Below are 19,535 nucleotides of genomic sequence, written 5' to 3' on the forward strand. Positions count from 1 at the left end.
AACTTTAATTTATTAATTTAGTTGTCATCAATAAAATGTATAAAAATTGATTTTCAATCAATTTTAATTGGTTATTTACTAAGTATAAGAATGTACCGAGTGGTGTCTTAAGTACGGGTTCAAGTTATAATTGAAACAAAATACGTGGATGACAAGGCCAAACATAAAATCTAAACAAGTCTCCTTATTGAGAACATGCCATATAAGGTTCTATGGTCGTAGACTTAATGGCATTATTTATACATGGAAACATATTGATATATAAAACAAGGGAACAAGTGATCGATTAGATCGATCTGAAGAACACAAGGGTCAAAGGAAAACATTTCCCTAAAGTAGATACGGAAGCAAGGAAAGAAGAAACAAACTGATCTCTCTAGAATACGGTCAATCTGTCTGTACATGGCCTTGAGATTAACTATTTCTTGCTCTTTATCTGTTATCTCTTTATTACAGTGCCACTGTAATCAAGATGGTGGCCGATGGCTAGCATTACGCTTGTCATTGTAGAGTGGAGACTCAAGGGTTTACATATATGGCAGGTTTAGGCATGCCCGTAAGGGCATCCCAATTCCAAAATGGCATGGCGAAGTCTGGATCACCAATCAACTTGCCCAGAATCCTTTCACAAAAACAAAACAAGAGAACAGGTGACCGATCGGATCGATCTCAAGAAGCACTAAGGATCAAGGAAAACATTTCCCTAATGTAGATAAGGAAGCAACGAACCGATCATTCTCGGATATAGTCAATCTTGATGTTGCCGACCGAAACACGACCCTTCCCTTCTCTAGGCACTAAAGTCACCACGATGTTATCATCACCTTCAACATCCAAATCCTCCAACAAATCTGATATTGCCAAAGAAAAACTTGTATCCAACTTCTTCGCATGCTTATGGTTATGGGGCAGATTGGTAAAGCTCCCTGCAAACTCTGAATTTTCTGGTCCACTAGGTGCCTCATCATCCTCGTCGTTAATGTAAATATCAAATTTCACCGGAGTATCTGTGTCTAATTGAATGTTTTCTAGCTTCAATACTTCTTCTTCTTCATCTTTCTCAAGCTTGCTCCTTGATTTCTTTGGCCTTGGAATCTCAATCGTCACTATTTTGTCTAAAACAATCGGGAAGACGCTGCGTATAACGTTTTTGTTCTTTGTCTCGGCCGCCATAGCATGACCATGACCCCTTCCGCCTTTCTTGGCAAACTTTCGATCTTTAGTCCTATTCGTTTTATAAGAAAGTATTGCATCACCGCCAAGGGTTAGATCAGGAGCGGCAATAGGAGCTGCTAATGCAAATGGATCATTGGAAAGGTTGGTTGCACCGTAGAGACCTCCTAACCCAATTAGGAGATCCCTTCTATCAAACCTGTTGGGAGAAGAGTCTCCTTTGTTCCCATCGTTGGTGGCTTTGCAGGACACTAGTCTGTTTGGGTTAGAGCAGTCAGGCTTTGTGATCTTCTTATTCAAGGAATATTGAGATGTTTTCGGAAAGAAGGAAGTTTCAATGGAGGGATTGGAGATGGTGGTTTGGGTTGAAAATGGGAGGACAGGAGAAGCCATGGCTAGATTTGGGTGTTACTACAGTCCCGATGCAGGTGAAGGCACTTTCCCATGGACTTTATAGAGAATTCAATGGGGTTTGGTCATTATTAATGTGCATTTATTTTCTTAGCCACTTGATTGATTAAATTTGACAAAAACAAAGCCACGGTAAAAGATTATTTGTCCTTTCTAAAATGCCAAAAGAAATTATTATTGGGATTCGTCCCTGTTGTAGATGTTATCTTTTAATAATAGGAAAACTGATATCTTTTCCAGCCATTTCACATGTCATGCTCTTAAAAGGAATCTGGACCAACTTACCTGCACGATTGAATATTTTATATATTTTTATTATATTTAATAAAATATTTATATTTTTATTTTAAATTAAATAAATTTTATAATTAATAATTAAATTATTCATAATATCACCTATCATTTTATATTATATGATATTAATATGATATTAATATGACATATTCAAATATATGATATGTTAATTTGATATAATAATATAATAATATAATTTTTTTTACTTTTTACATTAATAACACATTAATATCAAATAAATATAAAATTATAATAAATATTTTTAATTAATAATAATTAATTATTATTAATTATAAAATTTTATTTAATTTAAAATAAAAATATAAGAATGATTTAATTAAATAAAATAAAAAATTAAAAACTTATTTAAATTTTTTTAAATAATTTAAAAGTTTTTTTAAACATTATATTTTATTTTTAATTAAATAAATAAACAAAGTTTATATATTTCATAATTTAATCTAATAAATTGAGTTTGACTTATTAAATTTGGACTTAAAGTGTAAGCTTGCGAAAAAATCATAAATCTTATTAAAAGTCGGATTATGGCTTAGAACTCTATCCCTTTCTTGTCTACATAAAACAATAAAGGTCTCACCAATTAAGAAACTGATATATTAAACAGTAAAAATCCTAATGTACTTAATAGCAATAATTAATTTAATCAATATTATTTTTACTATCAAACATTATTTTCTTGAAAATGAAACTGAAAGAGTACTGATACGATTCATTGAACGTAGAGGCCGTGATATGTCTCCACTCTCAAACGCGAAAAATGGCGTCCCATTTGATGACGTGGCACACGGACAGACCACGTATAAAAAAAAAAGGGCCTTTGATATTTGATTCGGATTCGGGGCTCAGTTAGTTTTATATATATATCCTTAGCGAAATGGGAGGGGTAGGTGAGTGGCCTGCTCAGTAATATAAGTCATGACATGATATTTGGGCCCCACAATCATGGTAATGATCAGCTATTGTCCAGAAAAAGTTTTGTTCTCAACCGCTCGATTCAAAGCAAATGAAATGTTCCTTTCACATTCATCAAAGTAATTAAAGAAGGAGAAAAGGGCAGGTTGATCACGCATTTTCATTTATTGGTCCTAGTGGTGCAAAAATGAGTTGGACTCCAATCATTTTAGTTGGATTCCAAATTTCCAATCATAAACGTGTTTAAATGTGATCCGTCCATAATTTATAATCAAATTACACTAAAGAAAAAGGATCAAACTTTCTATTTTACTTAATTTTATTTTTCTGTCATGTCATGGCAATTTTATCTTTGTAAGTATGTGAGTCAGCTACTCAGCTTCCCTTATTTCTGCACTGAAAAAGAAAGGTGTTTTGTTTTTCCTCTTTCAATACTCAATCATCTTCTAAATATGCAAAAACCCAGATCACTTTTCCACAATTTATTGGTAATACGAGATTGCCAGTAACAAAAAAAAAAAAAGAAATTAACTTAAAATTTTCACATAGAAATGTTCGGTTTTTTTATAAAAAAAAACCATTGCAGGAGAAGAAACTCACGGCTTTTGACCTTGGACCACATTTTGAGCCCATAGACCCAAACTCCCCAACTAGACTTGAAAGCCTAGACCATTCCCGGCCTATCTATATGGGCAGAAAACCTGCTCCATGCTTTCTTCATAAGGGGTGAAAAGTTGGCAAGCTTCACAATGATATAAGCTCAATTAGTTTTAGGCCTCTCTTAAATAAACCCTTATGTGCAGTACAGCTCTTTCTTTTTGAAATAAAACTATATGCGATGTACATTTTGTGGTACACTTTGTACTTGTAATAACCATGAAGGATCTATATAGAATTCTATGTTTCATGCACCTAATATATAAATATTAGGATGATATCCATTGATCACAACTTAAGATTCCAACAATCTCTTTCTTGCCTTCTTTTCTTATAATCTTGATTGTAGGGACATCAACGATTACTTTATAATCGGATACATTACGTTACTCGATTAGATTAAATAATTAAAATTAAAATATTTTATAATTGAGTTCTGATAAGATTTGGAGAATAAAACTACTATTAAGGGGTAAGAGCAAGGTTCAAATAGTGATCTTAAGAACTATTATTCAAATTTGATTATAAATAATGATTTTTAATATTAAATTTTAGTTTTATGTATATTATTTTTATTTATAAATTATTTATAATTAATGTATTACTTACTAAAATTCATTAATTGTTCTAATTATGATTTTAAACCTTCATTTTATTTTAATAATTATGTTTTAACTTTAGTTTAATAATTTTGTTTTCAATAATAAAATGTGTAAAAATTAGTTTTCAATAAAATTTAATTAATTATTTAATGAGTATAAGAATTTAACGAGCAGTATCTAGATACATGTTCAAATAATAATTGAAAAAACTACTCAAATTTTTTAAAAACATTCATAAAATACATGCATGATGACAAGGTCGAACATAAAATCCAAACAGGTCTCCTTACTGAGAACGTGCCATATAAGGTTCTATGGTCGTAGACTTAATGGCATTATGTATACTTAGAGACATATTAACATAAAAAACAAGGGAACAAGTGATCGATTGGATCGATCTGAAGAACGCAAGGATCAAAGGAAAATTTTCCCTGAAGTACGTAGATAGGGAAGCAAGGAAAGAAGCCAGAAACTGATCATTCTCGGATATAGTCAATCTTGATGTTGCCGACCGTAGCAAGACCCTTACCTCTTCGAGGCACCAAAGTCACCACAATATTATCATCATCTTCAACATCCAAATCCTCTAGCAAATCTGATATTGCCAAAGAAAAACATGTCTCCAACTTCTTGCCGTGCTTATGGTTATGAGGAATATTGGTGAAGCTCCCTGCAAACTCTGCATCTTCTGGTCCACTAGGTGCCTCGTCATCCTCATCGTTAATGTACACATCAAATTTCACTGAAGCATCTCGCTCTAACTGAATGCTTTCTAGCACCAACACTTCTTCTTCTTCTTCTTCTTTTTCACGTTTACTCCTCGATTTTTTTGGCCTTGGAATCTCAGTGCTCACTGTTTTGTCTAAAAATATCGGGAATACATTGCGTATAATGTTTTTGTTCTTTATTTCTGCTGCCATTGCATGACCATGACCCTTTCCTCCTTTTTTGCCAAGCTTTCGAGGAACTGGCTTAGTTCTAAGCCATGGAATTTCAACTGGTTCATAATCGTATCCCAAAGTTTTAGTGTCAAGGCAATCACTAACCTTAACACGAACAAGATTCGCATTCTCATCGTAAAAATAAAACGCAGCATTAAGATAATTTATGTCATCCATATGTTCTCCCATCGTTCCTTGTACTTTGTCCCAAATCGACCACAGTCGGTCAACATTGCCGTGATGAGCGTAGAACAACATATCTCTGCCTGAGGAATAGAAATTTCCGATGTCTTCCTCATATTCTTCTCTAGGGTCTCCAACCCACATGTGAATCGCTGTATGACAACCAGCCTCGATGGAACCTGGCCCTGGACTGGGTTTATCACCAGCACGGTACACCTTTCCATGGAAAAGAGAAGCGGTCTTTGCACCAGACACCATTTGCCTGTGCATGACCTTGAGATTTCTTAGTACTAGCTCTTCGTCTGTTATCTCTTTACCAGTGCCATTGTACTCAAGATCAACCAGTTTTGGTGGCTGATGGCTAACATTGTGCTTGTCATGGTAGAGTGGAGACTGAGGGTTTACATATATGGCAGGCATAGTCATGCCTGCAGGGGCATCCCAGTTCCAAAATGGCATGACGAAATCTGGGTCACCAATCAACTTGCCCAAAATCCTTTCATAGAAATAAAGATACATCCTATGGAATGGCAAAAAGAGCGATGAGAAATGGATTTGAAGATCTTGATCGGGGAAACCTACTTGATCATAAGCTCCGTTGCGATAGGCACAATGAACATTTGCTTGTTGCATGAAACTACGTGGATCATCAGGAGGAAGATCTTTCATGAGATTCACGGCCTTGGCAAATTCAGCTAAGTAGTCAGCATCAACTAAATGTGCAGGACGTCTATAACGTAGCTTGGAAAATGGAGGTGGTTTGAAATCTATGATCTTTGTCGCTGTTGGTGAGTAGTAATAGGTAGTCTCATTCGTTTTTCTGGAACTAGGAGTAGGGTTTTGGTTCCCATTATTCGTGGCTTTGCATGACACTACTTTATTAGGGACGGTGTAGTGAGGCCTTTTGATCTTCTTATTTAAGGAAAGTTGAGATGTTTTTGGAAAGAAGGAAGTTTGAATGGAAAAGCTGGGGATAATGATGGGGTTTGCCGACGAAAGGACTGAAAAAGCCATAGCTGCATTCTAGTGGTACTACAGCTTCGATGAATATGAAAACACTTTGGCATGGCATTTATAGTGAATTCAATGGGGTTTGGATCCTTCGTCATTATTAATGTGCACTTATTTTCTCGATCACTTGACGGATTAAGTTGACGAAGCAGGGCCACCGGCTGTCCTTGTCAAAATGGCAAAAGTTATTCTCTCTGGAACATTTGGATAGCTTTTTTTAAAATTTTGATAAAGAATCAGGATAAAGTGGGATCCAATCACAGTTTTCCGGCTGAGGCACATTTATATACAGTACTCTTTCCATATTATTAAAGATGATTCAACCAAGGCTCATGTGCCTTCAAACTTACCAAATGAAAGGTCTTTCTCTTTTCCTCTCTCAATACTCAATCATCCTCAAAACATGCAGAAACCCAAATCTATTTTCAGCTATTTATTGGTAAAACAATGTTGCCCATAACAAAATAACTTAAAATTTTCACATGGAAATGATCGACTTTTAAACCCAGAAAAGATTCTTAAAGGAGGAAAACAATGTTCCAATAAATTACCAGCTACAAATTAAGTAATAGGAGTTACGAGAAGTCATCAAGACATAAGTATAGTACTCATTTGGTTACTTAATATTTATAAAAATAAAAACTTTTGTCGCTCTGTCTAATATGTGTTGTGTAGTGCTAAGTTAGACTGTTGAGCCTCAATATCTTTACGTTGCTGGCATTTAATGTCCTGTTCTGGAATGGTGCATGTTGAAGGTCACACTGGACAGTAGACAACAGGTTGGTGGTCCGTTTTGTGGCGGATTTTGTGCTGTCGTCGCTACGTGGTGCCCTTTCCATGGATTACCTGTTTACAAGTTTCCAACTTTGGAACCCGATAGGTCACAATTGTACACTTTCCCATTTGAAACGAGTGTGCCTTTCACATCAATGGACATTGGTGGATTTTGGTTTCATGCCAGATGAGCTGTATAGACGTTGTAGATAAGATAAGATCAATTGACGTGAAATGTCATGTCAAACAGACAATTATTACTTGTAATAATTGAGTGATTAAAATAATAAGTTTTATTACATTAATACTAAAAAATTATTATTTTTAAGTTGATCGATTAAAACCAAACATTTTGAAAAATTAAGTGATCAAAGCATTAATGCATTATTTATCTTAAAAAGTTACAAAGAAAGGATGCCAATTGCATTCGTAAGTGAAAAACCCTATTAAACACGATGAATTACTTGATGGAATATTCTATCTTCCTTCATAGCTGATTACAATTGTATAAGAAAATTACAATAAAACGATAAAATTGCACAAAAGAAAAAACATAAACTGGTAAATATGAAACCTAGAATTTAGTTGAGTGATAATGTATTCAGATTTACACAAACTAATAATAATGGTAAATGTGTATTTAAAAGTAAATGACAACCAAAAAGAAAATGTATGTATAGGTAAATATTTTATTTTATAAACAAGCAAATAAACAAGTCTTTAAAGAAGAAGAAAATCAATTAACAAATAGATCAACATATCAATATATATATATATATATATATATATATATATCTATCTATGTGTATAACATTCCCCTCCTGCCTCCTACCATTACCACACAATAAAATCATCAAGAAACATGTACGGCCTGCGCAATATTAATGGGTAGCAATCAGTGGGGTGATTACAGGGTTGGTTTCCAAAATAATGGCCCTCGACGTTGAAATTTAGTGTCGCTGCCGTCGCTTAAATTTACAGACTTACCCACCGTAGTCCTTGAGAATTAAATTTCATCTAAAAAGAAGAAAAAAAAAACACATTTCGTAATAGATTTCAATGGATATTTTATAATCAATTATTTGTTTTCCTTGATCTAATTAAATAAAGTTAAAATATCTTATTTTTGAATTCATGTAAATAGGAAAACTGTTACCTATCACGGATTCGAGAAAAATTTGAATAATGATTTTAACATACCCACTACTTGAATTTAATTATAAATAATGAGTTTTAATATTAAATTTTAATTATATATATTAATTTTTATTTACAAATTTTTTATAATTAATGTATTATTCATTAAAATTTATTAATTATTCTAAAAATATGACTTTAAATTTTAATTTAATACTGGTAAATGTGTATTTAAAAGTAAATGATAACAAAAAGAAAAATATATGTGTAAGTTAGAATATTATATTATAAACAAGCAAACAAGTCTTTCAAGAAAGAAGAAAATCAATTAACAAATAGATTAACAAATCAATATATATATATAAATAAATAAATAACATTCCCCTCCTGGCTCCTAAGAGAATGTTTGCTTTGATTTTATCCTTTGAGCAAATACATTGATTTATCGAGCATTAATAGCCGAAAACAAATATCAAAGTAATATGTGCGGCCTGAGCAATATTAACGGGTAGCAATCAATGGGTTAGCTCCAGAGTTAGTTGCCAAAATAAAAGCTCTGTACATTGAAAATTACTTTCCCCGCCCACGTTTCAAATTTAGACACTTACCTAACCTTAGTCCTTGAGACTTAAATTTCATGTAAAATTAAAAAAAAAAGAAATGCGTTTGAAAAAGATTTCAATAGGTACTTTATAATCAGTTATTTGTATTCTCGAATTAAATTAAATAAAATTAAAATACTTTATACTCAAATTCTTGTACAGTTCAGATAGTAAGATTACTATCCATCATGAGTTTGAGTAGGGTTTGAATAATGATTTTTTACCATATGGGTTATAAATAATGAGTTTTAATATTAAATTTTAGTTATCTATATTAATTTTTATCTATAAATTTTTTATAATTAACGTAATATTTACTAAAATTTATTAATTATTCTAAATATGATTTTAAATTTTAATTTTTATTAACTAATTTTAATTTATTAATTTAATTTTATTAATAATATATAAAAATAAATTTAAATTTATTTTAATAAGGTATTATACAAGTAGTGTTTATGATATTCAGATATAGATTTAATTAAGAATTCAAAATTTTAATTTAATATTTATAAAATTTGAGTGATCCATTAAATAATATAAGTTCAAAGGGTTGAAAGGGCAAGGCAACAGCCTACTGCAGAAGAAGAAAAACTCACCTGATTTAAACTAGGGGCTTTTAGGCTTGAACCACGAGTTCCACACCTTGGACCCTATTTTGAGCCCAGGCACCCAAACTCCCCAACTAGGCTTGAAAGCCTAGCCCCTTCTGGGCCGTTCCAAGGACTAAAGACCTGCTCCATACTTTGTTGAGATGGGGAGAAAAGTTGGGAAGTATCAAAATGATACAAAGCTCAACTAATTCGAGTTCTTTCTTATATAAAACCTTATATATGTGCAGTACAGCTCTTTCTTTTTGTAACGAAACCATATGCAAAGTACATTTTGTAGTACACACTGTACTTATATTGTATTACCCATGAAGGATCTTTATTGAATTCAATGTCCTATGGACCTAATATAAATATTTGGATGATCATATCCTTTGATCACAAGTTGGGATTTCACCACTCTCTTCTTTGCCTTCCTATCTTGTAACTTTGCTTTTATGTTTGCTACTTTGCATAGCTTGATGGCTTTCTAATGTTGTTCTTATGCTCTGGTCTCTCTTATTTTGAAACAATCCCGACCTACTTTACCTTAGTATATGTTTGTTCAGTTTTGCAGTTTTACTACTAAACTAAATTGTTGGCAATGCTCTTACAGCCAAGGAGCAGTCTGTGTTAATACTCTTGGGGTTATTCAATTTTACCCCTATATCAGCAGGTGAAGCCTACATCAGCAGGTGAAGAGTACCACCTCCTTTTTCTTTTCTTTTTTTAATATAAAAGGACCATTACTTCTTTTATTATTATTATTATTGCTTTTAGAAGATAGGATTTGGCTTCTGGGGACCACATGCTTTATAAGATGGTACAAAGTATACTCTTATTCCCTAATGCTCAATTGGTTAATTAGGCTAGTGAATGAGCATTCGGCTTGGCTTTCCAAATAAGCAAGCATCAAAAGGGATCCAATCTTTCCCAAAAGAAGACTTTCCAAGACCTTCCCTTAAATCCTACGCAATCAAAGTCGTTCGTATGTGGCTTTGCATGATACTACTTTAGGTCCATAATTGTTGCAAACGATTAAACTGAAGTAGTATCACGCAAAGTCACAAACGATGACCACATACCCAACACTTATTGCAGGAGAAAAAAGGGGTTGAACTAGTTATTTAGCAAGTCTAATTTCAGGGATAATTAAGCTAAGAAACCCGACCAAGAGCTCTTTTCACCCCCCCTCTCCTCTCAAGTTCTACTTCTTTATTGCTAGAATAGATAGAACTAGTCACAACACACCTTGATTTCCAGCTTCCCCCAATTTAGGCCCTTAATAGCCCCAGTCCTTCATGCCCAGATCATCCATTTCAATCTTTCTTTTCCTTCGTTTTGAAGATTTTGCTCTGGGTCTAACTTCTACATCTATGCCAAGTATTCCACACACGCACGTCAATTGGTAAAAGCATATACCATCATATATCTGACTATGTTCTTACTTTGTACTCATCCTTAAGAATTAATTTAAGATTAATGTCAAAATTAAGTTTGTACATGATATGAATTCTATTCATTTCATTGATTAAATATTGAAAGATTCTATAGCTTTCTTTCCAATCAGAGAGTCGCTTTGGGTGTTTTGAGTGTCATATGCCAAGGCAATCACACATAATATGTAATTAATTTGCCTTAAGTACATCAGGATATGCGCCTCTTTGATTCATTGAACGACCAGTAGGTAGCCAAAGAAAGTTAGGTAAGGATTGGATGTTGCTTAACCAAATAAGATTTCAAAGTTATAGGAGAACTAGCCATAGCCCGTAAGCCAGTTTAATTTACATGATCCTTTCTTCAACTGTACCCGCTTTGATAGTTTTTACATGAATTCTGGCGAAGAAAATTGGAGAAAGAAGAACTGACGTGCATTCCAATAAATATATATTACTACCTTGTATAACTTATAATATGACTGATACCAATTTCAAGATAATTAACATTGACTTTCTTCCAAGAATGCAAAGTCATTTTCTCCATATATATTTAATTTTCCTCCTATACTCCTTTTTCCAACAGTTGACCGTGAGATCCAGGTTCATTGCACCAAGAAACAAATTAATATATATATATATATATATATATATATATACAGTGAATTAACAGATAATGATCGTGGCAAAGATGGCGATCCAATTCAGCAACAAGACCATCATCGTATGATCTTATTTTTCAGATCTTATAACATGAACAAACGAGAGATTTTATGAACATATAAGGATTTGCCTCGCTCCAATTGAAAAACTTAACGTGATGCCCTTTTTTCTAAAAAGAAAGTTAAGAAAGAATTAGTGAAATTTGAACTTCAATTTTCAAACAGGCAGCTTCTTCAAGAAAATGCATGCTGCTTCAATAAACAATTGAGGGTTAGGTATGCAAAGTCTCATAGCATGGTGGAACATTTGGAATAATATATAAAAGAAAACTTGAATTAGAATAAAACTAATATATATAGTATTCAATAGAAGCGATAATAAAAAGTGGCTAAAGGCTTGTGGTCCTCTCTTTTTAATTAGCTATATATATATATATATGTAAATTGTAAATCACTATGAATAAACATTATCTACTTCTTAACTTGTTTTTTATCCTAATATTTTTTTAAAAAAAAAACTTGTTTTCTCTCTTAAATTAAATAAGGTTTTACCCAATTTTAATTTTTTTATTTGGAAAAGATATATTTGAATTTATTTTTTTTAATACAAGATATATACATACTAATGGTTGAGTCAAAAGTATATTTGTTTTTCAATTAGTTGTATGTTACTTTAAAAAATCATTAATTTAGGTATAGTTTCCTTAGTAATTTAGTAAAGTAGGGAGATAAAAGAAGAAAAAAAGTGCGCTTATTAAATTCTACACTGACAAATCACAAGAAAAGAAGCGCCAACCTTTTTTGGCTACAGCCATTGTGCAAACAAACTAAGAAGCAGGAACAAATGTTCAATTTCCACTTTCAAATAAAACATGACAAATCCTGGCGGAAACATCAAGCTATAATTGATCAATCTCGGGCGAACTCAATCTTGACGCCACCAATCTTAGCAAGACCCTTGCCAGATTTGGGCACCAAGGTCACCACCACGCCATCATCATCCTCAGCATCCAGGTCCTCCAACAAATCTGTCAACCCCAACCTCAAACATGTTGTCATTTTGTTTCCATGCCTATGTTTGTGTGGCACGTTGATGAAGCTCCCTGCAAACTCTGTGTTGTCGGGTCCAATCGTCGTGTCATCCTCGTCGTTAATGTATACATCGAATTTCACCAACTTGTCTCTGTCAAACTCGATGTTCTCTATCACCAACACTTCCTCTTCTTCTTCTTTTTCTTTTTTGCTCCTTGATTTCTTTGGCCTTGCAACCTCAAAGCTCACTACGTTGTTTAGAACCAGAGGAAATCGAACGTCACTTAGAACCTTTTTCTTTGTCTCTGCTGCATGAGCAACACCAAGAGCCCTTGCCACTTTACTGGCAATCCTTCTAGGAGTTGGTTTAGTGCCTAACCATGGAATGTCAACTTTTTGATAATCGTACCCCATCTTTCTAGTGTCAAGGCAATCACTGACCTTAACACGAACGAGATTTGCATTCTCGTCATAGAAAAGAAATCCGGAATCGAGCCAATCTGAGTCAGTGAAGTCGGTTCGCTTCCCTCCCAATGTCTTCCAAACCGACCACATCCGGTCCACATTCGAGTGATGAGCATAGAAAATGGGGTCTCTTCCAGCGGAATAGAAATTCCCCATGTCTTCCAAGTTTGGTTGTCTGGTGTCGCCGCACCATATGTGGATTGGTCCGTGAGGAATGTTCTCAAGTGAACCAGCTCCAGGGTCCGGTTCATCGCCAGCACGATAAGCATTTCCTAAGAAAAGCTTGGCGGTCTTACCGTTGGACACCATTTGCCTGTACATGACGTTAAGATTGCTTGATATCTGGTCCCTAGTTGATGACGATTCTTCGGTGCCATTGAAATCAAGATCAAGGAGTGTAGGTGGTTGGTGATTGACATTGCGATTTTTATCATAGAGAGGAGAGTTAGGGTTTGCATAAATGGCAGGCATTTGCATGCCAGCAGGAGAATCCCAGTTCCAAAACGGCATTGCAAAAGTTGGGTCATCAATCAACTTGCCCAAGATCTTCTCAAAGAAATAAAGATAATATCTATGGAATGGAAAGAAAAGCCATGAGTTATGAACTTGAAGATCAAGATCTGGAAACCCAATTTGGTGATAAGCCCCATCACAGTAGGCACAGTGAACGTTTGCTTGTTGTGTGAAGCTACGTGGATCATCTTCAGGAAGAGCTTTCATGAGCTCAAGGGCCCTGGAAAATTTAGCTAAGTACTCTTTATCAACTAAATGAGCTGCAGGCCTAATGCGTGGTGGGGAATTTGAAGGAGGGAGCTTAAAATCCAGGATTTTTGTCGAAGGTGGTGGGCAACAATTGACGGGTTTGGCGCCAGCAGGCAGGTCTGCTTTGCCACATTTGGTGAAGTCCGGAGGACCAACCGGTGCCGCAAATGCAGACGGGCCATTAAGGCTGGCTGCACCGTACAGACCTCCAAGGCCAATGAGAACATCTCTCCTATCAAACTTGTTTAGAGAAGATTCCTCAACCTTTTTAGTGTTAGGACTGGGGTTTTGGTCACCGTTTGTGGCTTTGCATGACACTGCTCGGGAGACGAAGTTTGTCCTTCGCTTCCCAGCTATGCAAAGTTGAGATGTTCTTGGAAGAAAAGAAGTGGTAACAGAGATGGTGGAAGTGCCAGTGGTGGCGGTAGAGGATGGTGGAAGGAGAGAAGCCATGATTTGGTCAAGGGCACAACTAAGACGAAGATCATCAAGGGACTAGCATTGTTCTTATATAATGCATGAGATTTGACTTTTTCTTTATATGCTTATGCAAGTTACCAAAATTTCGTTATTGACCAAGATTAAAAATAACCAAATGCGCCCCACGATGGGAAAGAAACCAACTTGGAGAGAAAAGATTATTAAATTTGCTGGAAAAATTGAACTTCTTGCACTATGCATGGTATTTCTAATTTTATATAATCCAATATATAGTTATAATACTAACTAGATAATTCTTTGAGCTTCACTTCACCTAACATGCATAGCTGTCTTTTAAGTAATGTATTAATATATTTTTATTGGATAAAACTTAGAGAAGACTTTTTAATTAAGTTCGTTATTAAGATTTCATATTTAAAAATACAAATCATAGATTGAAAGGCAATATTGTCACATAAATTAAATATAAAAAATTTGAATAATTTTTGAATAAGTTTTCATCGATCAATAAGTATCCGTCAAATTTAACTTGTATATATATAGATGCTATTTTAAATTAATTATTTACATGTTATTATGAATAAATTCTTTATTAATTTATTGGTTTTGACTTTTTAATCTAATTTTTATTTAATTATTTTCAATAAAAAATCTCTTAAAAACTTGATCTTTAATTAAGGAGCTTTACTAAGTTTTATCTTTTTTTCTATTTTTAGTAAAAAAAATCTTGAGATTGCCTTAATTAGGAGGATACCTAAAGAAAAGGTTAATTGATTGCAAGAAATATACAAGTTTGCAAAGAAGCTAAATCCTCGGTGCTTAAAATTGAATGAGATCATTTTCTCTCCTTCTCTTTTGAGGCATAATGTAGAAGATTAGTTCTACCTAATCCATTATTTAACAACCTCAAACAAAGATTAAATTTTATATTTGTCTCCATAAAATAAATATTTATTTAATTCAATATAAAATAAAAACAAAACATTTTAAGTATAGCGTCATCGCCCACATTGATATATGTGTATATGTGCGTAATATGCGAGATTTGTTTGATTTTTTTAAAAAAAAATTGTATTGATTTTTTTAATATATATATATTTTTTAATATTTATCTCGTTAGTTGAATTATTACACATTTAGATTGATTAAACAAGTAAACAAAGATTAATTAATTTTAAATTAAATACTAGAATCAGTTACCTTTTCGAAGTTAGATATATGTTCCACTCCCAATTTCAATGTCTGTTTAAAATAGAAAGTCGGTGAAGGATGCTCCATGCCTTGGCCAGTTGGCCGCTGGGCACTTACTAGACAATTTCTGAAGAGCATGGTTCCCAAGTTCTTGACTCATTCTTATGGAGCTTTCTCTAATAGCTACTTGCAAGTGATATAGTATTATTTACTTGCTCCCTTACCCAGCTGTTTCCTTGTTATAGTTTCTTCTTAAGTTGTTTATCTTAATTAGACTTCTTAGCCACCAATGCCCACCACCCTTAATTAATCCGGTGGGCGGAAAATATGGGGAGATAAACTGTAGAGTAAGTTCAAACTAATTAATCAGTTGGTCAACTAAAGCAATCCATGAAGACAAATCTCTCTTCTTCTGCTATGTACAGCACTCCACCTCAAAAGTCAGTTTTGTCCTACATGAGCAAATGCTACAAGAAAAAAAATATATACAACTTGAAAAGCTTGACAAGCAATCCTAGTTGAAATTCTTATCTTGGTGAGGAAGGTTCCTCACATTTAATTTGAATTATTTACTAATCAAAATGCATATTTATTAGTAATAATCCAAAATTATTTTAATCAAACTAACTGGACCAGAAAGTTAAAAAAATGTGATAGAAAATAGTGACATAATATATATAATAGTATGTTGCTTCAATTGATTTTGTAAAATTACCCCTGATAGATAGAGAAAGATTTTTATTTTTATCATACTCAATTGTATAATGCTTTCTACCCCATCCAAATGTGGAGAAAATTTTTATTTATAAACTCAAAATTTATTTATTTTTTTATTAATATAAGATCTACAACATTATGTACAAAATTAAAAATTCTTTTGAGTTTTATATTATTGATTGATGTCTTTTCATTTTGAGCTCAAAATCCAAAGTCCTATTGATCCTAAAAGCCCTTTATACCGATCCATGGGCTTTCAATATCATATCAGATTATCAATATATTATCTCTTTTTTTTTTTCTTCTTCCTATTTTTTATATACCTTGTTTGTTTCCTTGAACAAATTTTGGTCTTAAACTCGTTAGAAGAAACCTTAACATTTTCATTCCCTATACAGCTTTTTCCTAAAGCCTCCTTCTCGATCTCATGGTCCAGTAGTTGAAGGGATAAGTTGAGATTATGAGTAAATTCGCTTGAGAATTCTTCCTCTCCTCTGTTAGTGAATTTATTTGGAAAAGAAAAAAGATCATTTCAACTCAATATCACAAGAGAATATCCACACAAGTAGCATGCTTTCTTTGACCTTAATTACTTCGAGATATTTTGTTGTTAGTCTTTCAATTTATTTACTACATTTATGTTTTAGTTAATTATATAAAAATTTATGTTCGAAAGCTTTATACTAACATATAACCTGTAATTGTTAAAGTTAAATAAAGACGATGAACCATCAAATTTGTTAAACTATTTCAAATTGTCTAAACATAATTAAGATGAATTCTCTTTGGGTACCTCTTCTTTAGCTTAGTATTAGACCTTTTCTAATATATATAAGCTGACTTATTTGCTTTTGCTTTGACAAAAAGAACCGAGGGATAAATCATAAGACAAAGAAGAGCTAGACAACTTTTCTTTTGCTTACTCACAAGCAAATGAGAGCAAACATTTCCGTCTTCATTTAGTAATACAGCATATGAAGAAAAGAACAAGTGAAGTAGGTCTCATTACAAACAACAAAGATCGATTTCCCAAACCAATGAAGCATCATATCAAAATGAAGTGATCAGATCACTCAATCTTGGATAAACTCAATCTTGATACCACCAATCTTAACATTGCCCTTTCCATATTTTGGCACCAAGGTCACCACAACACTGTCATCATCCTCAGCTCCCAAATCTTCCAACAAATCTGTTAGCCCCAACCTCAAGCATGTCGTCATTTTCTTCCCACCTTTATGCTTATGTGGCACATTCACGAAGCTCCCCGCAAACTCTGTGTTGTCTGGTCCAATTGTCAAATCATCCTCGTCGTTGACATATACATCAAATTTGGCGAATGAATTGCCGTCCAACTCAATCTGATCTATTACCAATATTTCCTCTTCCTCTTCTTTTTCCTTTTTACTCCTCGATTTCTTTGGCCTTGGAACGTTAACGCTTACTATTTTGTCTAAAACTATTGGGAACTGATTGCTAGATATGACTTTTTTCTTGTTTATTTCTACCGCCAGTGCAATCCCTGGACCCCCCGACGCCACCTTCTTACTTAGCTTTCGGGGAGTTGGCTTGGTTTTCAGCCATGGAATATCAACATCTTGATAAACGTATCCCAAACTTCGATTGTCAAGGCAATCACGAACTTTGACGCGAACAAGATTTGCGTTCTCGTCGTAGAAAAGAAACGAGGCATTAAGCCAATCGGGGTCAGTGAAATCCTTTCGCTTCTTACCTAACGTCTTCCAAACGGCCCACATTCTATCTACATTTGAGTGATGAGCATAGAATATGGGGTCTCTTGCTGCAGAGTAAAAAGTTCCCATGTCTTCTCCGTTTGGTTGTGTGTTATCGCCACACCATACGTGAACAGGTCCATGAGGAACGTTCTCAACCGACCCGAATCCTTGATAGGGTTCATCACCTGCACGGAAGGGACCTCCTAGGAAGAGCCTAGCGGTCTTGCCATTAGATACCATCTGCCTATACATGATTCTGAGATTGCTCGTCAATTGATCTCTCTTCGTTGTGGTTTCGTCAGTACCGTTGTAATCAAGATCAACCAGTGTTGGTGGGTAGTGACTTCGGTTGCGGAGCTCATTGTAGAGAGGAGATTTAGTGTTTCCATACATCGCAGGCATTTTCATGCCAGCAGGAGAATCCCAATTCCAAAATGGCAAAGCAAAAGTTGGGTCATCAATCAACTTGCCCAAAATTTTCTCAAAGAAATAAAGATAATATCTATGGAATGGAAAGAAGAGCCACGAATTATGAACTTGAAGTTCAAGATCCGGAAATCCCACTTGGTCATAAGCCCCATCACAGTAGGCACAATGAACGTTTGCTTGTTGCATGAAATTACGTGGATCATCGGCTGGGAGAGCTTTCATAAGCTCAATGGCCCTGGAATATTTTGCTATGTAGGCATCGTCGACTAGATGTGCAGCAGGCCTAACGCGCAAGGGAGAATTGGAAGAAGGTGGTTTAAAATCTAATATCTTTCTCGATACTGGTGGGCAACAATTGGTAGGATCTGCACCTTCAGGTAACTCTGCATTGCCACATTTTTCCAACTCGGGGGCAGATATTGGAGCTGCCAGGGAAAATTGGTCTTGGCTAAGGCTGGCTGCACCATAAAGACCTCCAAGGCCAATCAGAACATCTCTTCTGTCAAATTTATTGAGGAGAAAAGATTTTTCGGTATTCTTGGAGCTGGGAGTTGGATTTTGGTCACCATTTGTGGCTTTGCATGACACTACCTTGGCAATGAAATTAGGCTTTGGTTTAGCTAAGGAGAGTTGGGATGTTCGTGGAAGAAATGAAGAGGCGATGGAAGTGGGAATGGTGTTAGAGGTGGTGGATGATGATGGGAAAAGAGAAGCCATAGTTTCGGATAATGGCGCTATTGTGATGAAGATCGAGAACCCTTGCATTGATTTTATAATAAATTTGCATTAGACTTTTCTATCGGAAATAGGCTTGATGGATGCATATTTCAAAGTAGTTGACAAATTACACGAGAAGAAAAGCAATTGGGTAAATGTCTATTTTCTGGTTGTATAACTTTGAACTTCAGGAACATTAATTGGTCGAAACTTCCCAGATTCATATTGCTCATTGTTCTTATCCTCAGAAATCGAGTTTCCGTAATTATTTTCATTCACCACAACACTGAAGATATGTAAACTTAATGGGTTTCTTACAGAAAATGATTTCATTATTCCTCTCGTGGATTATCTACCATTGGTCTCCCACCACCGTTCATAAGTAATCGTAAAAAAATAATTTGAATCTTAACTGAAATGTAAAGAACAATATTGTTTATCAATAACTTTTGAGATGACGTGCAAAATGGGATAATGCAACACGAAATAGCTCGAAAAGGCTGCCAAGAATTACTGGCAGAAATTCTAATCAAGGACTCCAAACATTAGGCAGATTTATTACTAATTATAGTTAAAAAAAAATCTCAAGCTTGCTAGAAATGTAAGAGGTAAGATGGAAATTTGCTTTTTCTTTTCTTT

The 19,535-nt window shown here is 34.2% G+C and overlaps 3 protein-coding genes across 4 annotated transcripts; all 3 read right to left on the reverse strand.

The window, feature by feature from the left end:
• Positions 1 to 164: 164 nt before the first annotated feature.
• LOC110424135 (polyphenol oxidase I, chloroplastic-like) lies at positions 165 to 6,218 on the reverse strand. Of its 2 annotated transcripts, XM_089784866.1 has the most exons (2): positions 4,999 to 6,218; positions 165 to 1,196 (listed from the first exon to the last, which is right to left on the reverse strand). In XM_089784866.1, exons 1-2 carry the CDS (start codon positions 6,206 to 6,208, stop codon positions 733 to 735), a joined length of 1,674 nt encoding a protein of 557 aa, XP_089640992.1. In that variant the 5' UTR covers positions 6,209 to 6,218; the 3' UTR covers positions 165 to 732. The 2 variants fall into 2 exon arrangements, with proteins under 2 accessions (XP_089640992.1, XP_021294320.1); XM_021438645.2 differs by lacking the exon at positions 165 to 1,196 and having other exon boundaries at positions 4,337 to 6,218.
• Positions 6,219 to 7,650: 1,432 nt separating this feature from the next.
• LOC110423983 (polyphenol oxidase, chloroplastic-like) lies at positions 7,651 to 14,152 on the reverse strand. Its single transcript, XM_021438434.2, has 2 exons — positions 9,318 to 14,152; positions 7,651 to 7,996 (listed from the first exon to the last, which is right to left on the reverse strand). Exon 1 carries the CDS (start codon positions 14,116 to 14,118, stop codon positions 12,316 to 12,318), a length of 1,803 nt encoding a protein of 600 aa, XP_021294109.1. The 5' UTR covers positions 14,119 to 14,152; the 3' UTR covers positions 7,651 to 7,996; positions 9,318 to 12,315.
• A 2,747-nt stretch (positions 14,153 to 16,899) lies between these two features.
• LOC110424743 (polyphenol oxidase, chloroplastic-like) lies at positions 16,900 to 18,932 on the reverse strand. The gene has a single exon (XM_021439398.2). The coding sequence runs from the start codon at positions 18,894 to 18,896 to the stop codon at positions 17,088 to 17,090; it is 1,809 nt and encodes a 602-aa protein (XP_021295073.1). The 5' UTR covers positions 18,897 to 18,932; the 3' UTR covers positions 16,900 to 17,087.
• Positions 18,933 to 19,535: the final 603 nt, after the last annotated feature.

This window comes from Theobroma umbraticum, unplaced genomic scaffold (genome assembly GCF_002168275.2).
Source record: "Theobroma umbraticum cultivar Fairchild unplaced genomic scaffold, ASM216827v3 scaffold_204.0, whole genome shotgun sequence".
Lineage (NCBI taxonomy): Eukaryota > Viridiplantae > Streptophyta > Magnoliopsida > Malvales > Malvaceae > Theobroma > Theobroma umbraticum.